This window comes from Neolamprologus multifasciatus, chromosome 5, assembly GCF_963576455.1.
Source record: "Neolamprologus multifasciatus chromosome 5, fNeoMul1.2, whole genome shotgun sequence".
In the NCBI taxonomy this organism is placed as follows: Eukaryota; Metazoa; Chordata; class Actinopteri; order Cichliformes; family Cichlidae; genus Neolamprologus; species Neolamprologus multifasciatus.
In genome coordinates this window covers 27,086,889-27,095,463 of record NC_140443.1, presented here as the reverse complement: position 1 = coordinate 27,095,463, position 8,575 = coordinate 27,086,889, and the positions used below count along the sequence as shown (strand labels likewise).

At 41.7% G+C, this 8,575-nt stretch overlaps 1 protein-coding gene across 1 annotated transcript; it reads left to right on the top strand.

The window, feature by feature from the left end:
- Positions 1-1,094: 1,094 nt before the first annotated feature.
- ubap1 (ubiquitin associated protein 1) lies at positions 1,095-7,861 on the top strand. The gene is made up of 7 exons (XM_085160610.1): positions 1,095-1,270; positions 3,020-3,066; positions 3,183-3,307; positions 3,496-4,338; positions 4,931-5,089; positions 6,390-6,491; positions 6,649-7,861. The coding sequence occupies exons 2-7, from the start codon at positions 3,027-3,029 to the stop codon at positions 6,787-6,789; spliced, it is 1,410 nt and encodes a 469-aa protein (XP_085016736.1). The 5' UTR covers positions 1,095-1,270; positions 3,020-3,026; the 3' UTR covers positions 6,790-7,861.
- The last annotated feature ends 714 nt before the right edge of the window (positions 7,862-8,575 follow it).

Here is an 8,575-nt window from a genome sequence, read left to right as displayed (position 1 = left end):
GAGTTATTCTGTCGTTATGCTGCACAGCTGCCTCTTCTTTGCTCATTCTCTCCCCTCCCTCTCCTGTTGTTACTTCAATCATGAAACTGATCAATGATCAGCTGATCGGCTTTTCTCTCTTGTTTGTTTATCTCCCACTTTGTGCCAGAAAGAAGAAACCAGCGGATGTCGCGCTAAACAACAGCAGCAAGTTTAAGCTTGATCAGCTGTTGTTAGAATTTATTTTATATTAATTTCTAGTATCAGCTGATGTTTGCTGGAGCCACAGCTGTAAAAGCTGCTGGTCCTGATATTGGTTTGGATATGTGGTGAGAGGGAAACATGAAGATGAAACCAGGAGATGTCCTTACTGAATCATCAGAGCTGAACAGGTGATGGAGAAACAGGTTTACCTTTTAGGTGACATGAATGAGTTGAAGGGAAATTATAAACTGTTTCTGAGAGACAAATAACACCAGGATCCTTTTCTACGTAGCTGATAGCTGGTAACTGTGCAGGGGTGGGTCTAGCAAAGTTTTGCCAGGGGGCCAGGTAGGGCATTAACAGGGAAAGGGGGGCACAAAGAAATACTTTTCTTTCTTATTCTCATTTAAAATGTCTCACTTTTAATAGAAAGAAAGTGTACTTTATTTATCCCCGTGGGGAAATTCCTCTCTGCATTTAACCCATTCACTCAATGAAGCAGTGGGCACCCGGGGAGCAGTGTGTAGGGATGGTACCTTGTTCAGGGGTACCGAACCCCCGACCTTCCGATCATGGGGCCACCACTACATATACCAACAAGACAGTGTACATCACTGTCACAACAGCCTTCGTTTTCATTCAAAGGCTTTATGGCTTTTCCTATAACACCTGGTGGGCTGGTCTCTAGTCAAAATGCCCGGGCCGATTTTTTGTCCCAGCCCAGCCCTGACTTGAGTTGATATTTAATCTTTCCATAGCCATACGTCAAATAAGCATTGCGATAATATAGCAACCACTCAACATTATTATTCTATAACCTGGCTGTGACTGTTTATTAAAATACTCATTTTGTGTAGTTTAAATCAAAAGATTATGTGTTCGCGTGCCTGCCGTTGTGCCGTGCATCCGAGTGACGTCAGACAGGAACCAGTGGAGGGGAGGTTGACAAATCAAGATGGCGACCTACGCTGAAGCAGGAAAGAGGTTTCAGTATAAATAAAACCGAATCGGAGATTAGCTTAAATTGGAGTGGCAGTGCTATAAAGCGTCGTTTGGATTTTGAAAGAACAAGACGGAGCAGATACTGGTGAGAGCGGCATGTTCTTTTCTGTGAGCTCGGTTTAATGTCAGGGGCGGTGGCAGCACAGGCAGCAGCCTGTCCTGTCCGGCCACATAACAAACAGGCCACTGGCGAAGCTAAGCTTATTAGCATGAATAGTGGTTTACATATTCGCCTAACGTCCGACGGTTATATGGTTCGAGTCGAGGTGGAGACACGCATCCCTTTTGGGATGCGTCAGAAAGGGCATCTAGTGTCTGCCAAATCAAAATATGCGGATCTTCCGTCGTGGCGACCCCGTGTAAATAAGGGAGCCGCCGAAAGAAGGTTTAATGACATTCCACCAAGATAGTTAGCCACTATCTAGTGGTGACTGTCAGTGAGTTAAATAATTTGGGTTTTAGAGTCCTAAAATGTCAAGTAAAGTACTGCTATACCCGACGCTGGCTTGTTTAACTATCACCGTCACTGTGAAACTGTTAGTGCGCTGAGCTGGAAGTACACTAAGAGTGTAGACTGGCTTAGCTTGAAGCTAAGGCTATCATAACTTTAGTGCCAGTATCTTACGAATATATCGTACTTGGGGGAATATTTTATGACACATACGTGTAAAATGGGACTATTGCAATAACTTATCGCTGTCTGAAAATGTGTTTTCGACTATTATCGCGGTGCTTTCGTTCTCGTGTTAACTTCGCAGTTAAGTTACTCAAACTTATTTACCTTCATGAGTCAGCCACCGCTGTCTGCGATATTATAAATGACTATAATCGTATGATTTATAATATCTAATATGTTTTAACTCTAATCGTGGTTTGAAGCAGAAACATTATACCAGAGCCAGAACGAAATCATTATAAGATCATTTGTGAAAGTATATAGAGGACCAATTGACTCGGTGTTTTGTTATATAACATTATCACCAACTACTACACCCTACCAATTATTGTGGCGCTACTAAGCTAACGTCTTCGTACTTAAGACATCTGACAAAATAGATGCACCCCAATCACGAGATGTCTTGTGATCATGATTGATTTGCCTCAGTTGTTTGGAAGTGACACGGAACTAAAACATTTAAACATCTGTAGAGTTGAGTGTTCATTTTCATTTATTCAGGAAGTGCCAGGTAAATTATCCTAGTGTGTCAGTAAACCAAGTGATACAGTGTTTGTGTCCACTTTAGCCTGAGGAAATCTGAAATGCTCTTTCTTTTAAAAACACAGAGCACTTCAAAGTTAATTAAATCGGCTTCAAAATATTTTCTGCTGGAAGCTGGTCTGCACACCAGCACACAGATCAAAGTTCTCTGTTTCGCAGATTTGAAAACAGTAACGTCTGTGTTCATAATGTCAGGCATTGTTGCACAGCATTACCAAATAACAGGATTATATAACTTGAAGACTCTGGGCAACATAATGCACAAAGGCAAATTAAGCTATTTTCAATTTAAAAGGATTTGCACTACAATATGAAGGCATGTTATTTCTCTTGTGCTTTAATTAGACATGTCAAATAGGCATTTCTCAGAACAACATACTTTAGTGCAAATATCCCATATTAGGCAAAATATTGCATCTGTTGGCAAACTGGTGGAAGAAAGGCTGTGGAAGTCTACTTTGTGCTGGTTTCATAGTGGCACAACATTTTAAAATATGCTAGCCTATAGCTTATAACACTTTGCTCTCTTTTATCACTAAAAAATTAAAAAAATTTTTAAAAAAAATCACTGTACTCTCACTGACCACTAACCAGCGTGCTTATTTCTGTTTTCAGACTCTAAATGGCTGCAAGGAAGTCTGGCTCAGATGCATACAACAATGGCAAGGACTTATTTTTAGTACTTTGTTGTCTTACTGTTAGCTCTGTTGGTGCCTTTATCTGCAGTGTGCTTTCTGTAAAGTATACTTACTTTCTCCTTGTTTTTTAATGTGCACAGGACCCATCAGCTATCTTGATGATGTTCCCTTCAAGATAAATGATAAATTCCGTTGTCCAGCCAAAGTGGGTCTGCCTGTTGGTTTCTCTCTGCCAGACTTTGGCTCTGCATTGGCGGACACAAAGGTGGGTTTTTTCCCACAGATGTTGGCTGTGGCATAAATGCAGCTCTGCACATCATTTGTGGTAGTTGAAGATGAGATACGAGGAAATCATTTGTGTTACTGTTATTCTCAATTTAATACAGTAAATATTTTCTCTTTTACTTTGTGCCCTGTTCACCCCTTAACACCTATCATTCTTCTTTTCCACAGTATGACTTTTCTCTCGAGAAACGTAGTGTGCGCTGGGGGGCAGAACTGGCTGAGGCCAGAGCGGCAGAAGCCAGAGCAGAAGAGGCTGCAGCCAAGCAGGAGGCAGAGAGCAGGAAGCGTTTGGCCAAGGCCCAGGAGGTTGATGGTGGTGGAGGGAAGAAACCCCAGTCTGCTGCAGAGGACCAGGACCTTCCACCACCAGCGCTGAACCCTGTTCTTGCAGGGCTGAGCCATAATGCCATCCTCACTCCACTGCCTGCTCCAAGCTTTGACCACCGGAACACCCAACCCAGCACTCCTCAGCTACACAGCCTCAATTTAGCTGATTTTGAGCGGGAAGAAGATCCCTTTGACAAGCTGGAACTCAAAACTTTAGATGATAAGGAGGAACTGAGAAACATCCTCCAGAGTCAGCCTCAACCTCAAGCTCAACCTCAGCCTCAGCATCCTCCTTCTGTTTCCCCACCAGAGATTTCTCAGCTAGGGCCAACATCACGTGGAAACAGCCCATCCCCACCCAGCATCAACACCAGCCTCTCATCCAAACCAGGCTTTGCCCACAAACCCAACGGGTTGGTTGCCTTGCTAGACATGGACAGAGTAGGGCATCCTGGAAGAGCAGCATTTGACACAGACGATCGCCCTTGTAACATTCGCTCTCTGACTTTCCCCAAGCTCTGTGATTCTGGTGACCCAGAACCACTGAGGTACACTCCTCTCCCCACCACCGTTTCTGCTCCCCGACAGAACCTGCCCAATGGCAGCCCACCTACCATGCCCAAGGCCCAGGTTATTGCTGCTCCTGAGCTAGCCAGCCACACCAAGAGTGGTACACCAAAGCCTGTGAGTATAATTCAGTGTAGACATTGAACACTTCAGCTGCAACTTCCACTATAATAATGAAACTTGGTTAACCAGGCAAGAGCGTACACAAGTGTTGTGAGCATGCTGCAGAGCTCTACTCTACAACAGTGAAACTATGCAAGTCTCCTATTTATTTTTATGCAAGGTGAAGTCTATTTTTTCCTTTTAAAAAAAAAAATTAAAAAAAAATAATATGGCTCTATGGGAAATTCTTTTCGCTTTAGGTGCCTTAGGGATTTTATCCATTACATATTAAATAGTCTACCATGCACTTTAGATGTTAACTTATCATGTTACAGAATTTCAATGCTTCTGTGCCATATTTAAAAAAAAAACAACAAAAAAACTGCAGAATTAAAAATTTTAAAAATGCCCAAACTTTGTTTTGTCTCTGGTCCCAAAACCGTACACTGCGTGCGGGCTGACTGTGCAAGTACAAAACATACATTCCCCTTCATGAAGACTCGACATGTTTGATATATAAAAATATTAAAAGTGCATATCAAGGGATGGTTAAAAACAGTTCTTTGAGCTGTATTGATATTCATGTTTTTGCCCCCACTGCCATTAGGCCATTCCAGGGTCAGGATCTGCTGGTCTACCGTGTGGTGGAGCCCTCCTCAGCATGACTCCCAGCGAGCGTCAGTGTGTGGAGACGCTTGTGGGCATGGGCTACTCTTATGAAGGTGTCCTGCGGGCCATGCAAAGACAAGGGCAGAACGTGGAGCAGGTGTGACTCCCTCCTACTCCAACTTGCACAAATTTGGATTCATAACCTATTTGCTGCCTGATGCTTAGCACTTTGTTTTGTCTATATGTTTTTGTCAGTGTGCACATGCATTAAAATGAATGTTTTGCACTGCACTCACTCTTTTTGTGAAAAGTTAAGGCAATAGATCAGGTTGTGTAAAGCTAGTATGACATACTTAAAACAATGATACAATGTTTGTCCATGGTTAGATGATTATGAAAATTATGAGTAAATGTGGTATAACTGGTATAAGTGATCTACATTGACCTGGTGAAATTTGTGAGTAATAAGGTAGAATTGTGACTCAGTAATGTGATATGACAGGCTCAGTGTTGCCAACTTAACGACTTTGTCGCTATATTTAGCGAGTTTTCAGGCCCCTTAGCGACTTTTTTTTTTCTAAAAAGCGACTAGCGACAAATCTGGCGACTTTTTCTGGTGTTATTGGAGACTTATTTATGACGACTTTTTGACGTGAAAGAGCGTGTTGGTCTTACTCTCAACAAGCAGCGGTTGCTGCCGTGGGCACCTCACCCGTGCTAAAGCACTTACGGGCGGAGGATAGTCCTCCCCCAGCTGCCGGAGATGTTCACACCTGTGCGTCCAAACTGCAAATGAACCGTGCATGAGCGAAGCCGCTGCTCCCGCACTGACTGTAAGGCAGTCAGTTCTTCTTTTACTGTTATGCTGTTTTGTGGATCACAACGTTTAAAACTACTTATAAACACACACACATAAAGTAACTCCACCAGAGTGCCTATTTCGGGTCACTTTTGCCGGTCGAAGCCCGGATAAAGGAGCAGGGTTGGAATTGTGACAATAATTGAAAAAAACAGTTTTACTTTAACAGATAAAAAACAATAATTGCTAAAAGAAATTTAATTTGTAGTTCTAAATAAATTCTAAATGCATTTAGGACGTTTTTTGCTCACTTTATGTGTCTTCCACGATGTTATTTCTCTCTCCTACAACGTAGGTTACAATTATATTAGCATGACCAATTATGCAAATTAGGCGATGACGTCATTTAGCGACTTCTAGCGACTTTTAGGACAGCCAGTAGCGATTTTCCTTACTGCGGAGTTGACAACACTGGATAGGCTCACAGAGCAGGAATTACAGAGTAAGAACTTTAATATGATGTTATTTCGGTTCACTGTAAAACCTTACAAAACCTATTAATACCACATTGCTATTAAAGTTGTCTTTTATGTGCGTATTTGAATTAGTTTTTGTTTTACTTCACACATAATAAACATTTACTTATTGTCTGTCCAAGGTACTGGACTATCTATTTGTCCACGGTCGTCTGTGTGAACGTGGCTTTGATGAAAGTGCAGTGGAGGAATGTTTAGAGATGTACCAGTGCTCAGAAGAAAAGGTTTGTACGACCAAATATACATCTCAAAAAGATGAGGAAAAACTGTCAGTGGATCATTTTTAAATGTCTCAAATTCTAGCCTGAGAGGCTAAAAAGGTTTCAGAATATAATAAGAACAACAACAATTTAATTTCAACATATTTTTCACTCTTCCTAGGCATTGCAGTTTCTTGAGCTGATGTCAAGATTTGGTGAAATGGGATTTGAGCGGGATACCATCAAAGAGGTGCTGCTAGTCCACAACAACGATCAGGACAAGGCTTTGGAGGACCTGATGGCTCGTGCCACGGCTAGCTGAGCCTAGCCAGTCGGCTAACCAAAGCTCTACCCAGGGCATGCCTCCCACTACCACCCAACAGCCCCTTTCCTTCCACCCGCCCTATCATACCATGCCCTGTCCTTGCCTTGGCTGTGGAAGGGACTGCTGGGAGACTGTTGTATTTTTCTCTGTGCTAAACCGCATTGTGTGTCAGCACTTCTTAATGACTGTGCCTAGAGTGGAGGAGGTTAAACTGTAACCATGCTTCTTGAGGGTGTTCCAGGATTTGGTACTGCTAGGATATTCGTGAATAGGAGGAATAACTGAGCTGTGGCAGTTGATGCCATTCTGATTTGCTTCCACTTGGAAGTGTTTATCTGACTGCAGGCAAAAAACAAAAAACTAAACTAAACGCAAAGCCGAATAAGGAGGAGCTGGTTACAAACTCTGGGTGCATCCACGAATGACCAGTTTGAACTTTAGAATCTCTAAAAAAAAAAAAAAAGCTGCCATCTTCCACTGCTCACAGCAGACCTAGTAGACAGTGGAGGGGATAGGTGGGCTTGGGACGCTTTCTTCAAACAGAACAGTTTTACATTAACAGATAAAAACAAAAGAGAGGGGGAAAAAGCACAGACAGAACTGACTCACAAGGAGTGACCTCTGTGCTGGTGTGCCCGCACCTGTTTCTGTTCTACTTTATGCTTTCACTCATTCTCGTTGGTTTTTACAGTTCATTTTGGGCACTTTTCATGTTGGTTTCAAATTCAGTTTCTTTGCTTTCTGTTTTAGGAATTGCATTAATAGATCATTTGTCATCATAAGTATGAACACAAGAGTACTACTGCCCCATTGTGCTCTTTGACCTGCACTGGAAAGCCTGCTTGAAGGAGTAGGAGAGGTGTAAGAAATTGAGAAATATCCCATGATGTATTGGCACTGATGTGTCACATACCGCACGGGCACACACCTTTCATAATTATCAACTTATTTAAAATAGAACACTGACACTTTGATTTAAAAATAAAGAGGTTGATATAATAATGTAAGATATGTTAACTTGCAAAAGTGATGGTTTTAACTTTCACTGGAAAACAGTGTGTGTGTGTGTGCGGGGGGGGGGTCAAAGAAAGACAGAAATGTGAGGGTTGCTTTTGCAGCCACGTCACAGTGCAATAGAGTCATTTCATATTGTTTGACTTTTGACTTGGCACTTTGAGCCTCAAGTGATTTTTGGGAGAGGAGAAATGGTCTGCTGGCCTTGCTGGAAATTTTACCGGAAAAGCTTCGATTTTAGTGATTTCTGTCATTCACACACTGTTTTTTTTTTTTGTTTTGTTTTGTTTGTTTGCTTTTTGGATTTCATACCACAAACGCAAACAATACTTTGTTTCTTGGTTCACTGTTTTTTCCCTACAAGTAAGATACGTGTTCATTCAGATTTTAGTTTGGTTGACATCTCCATAGTCTTAAACGGAACATTTAAATGAAAAAGTCGGAAACATTTTCCATGATGTCAATTGGGTTGAAATTGTTTAAAAGAATTCCCGTTTTATTTTTTATATATACGTTGGGTAATGGACCTCTGAGTTCAGTATTAAAAAAGTGTTGTCTGGTCTTTGATGGGGATTGTGAAAGGCATTGGTAACAATTAAGGGCTTAATGTAAGCAAAGGTGACTCAGAGAACTAAAACTTTGCTTCGGACTAGCTCAAATGAGAGGAGACCACTTCTAACCATCAGTCTGTTTGGTTTGTTTTTTTGGTTTATTTTGCCAATAGGGAAATTATTTTACTAAGATATTAGTGACAAATGTCTGAAAAATA

What these genes read in the sequence shown, in the direction of transcription:
- ubap1 (XM_085160610.1), top strand. Translation starts at nt 3,027, where the DNA reads ATGGCTGCAAGGAAGTCTGGCTCAGATGCATACAACAATG. An exon ending in AAGGGCAGAACGTGGAGCAG is followed by an intron (nt 5,090 to 6,389) that starts GTGTGACTCCCT and finishes TGTCTGTCCAAG; the next exon opens with GTACTGGACTATCTATTTGT. An exon ending in ACCAGTGCTCAGAAGAAAAG is followed by an intron (nt 6,492 to 6,648) that starts GTTTGTACGACC and finishes CACTCTTCCTAG; the next exon opens with GCATTGCAGTTTCTTGAGCT.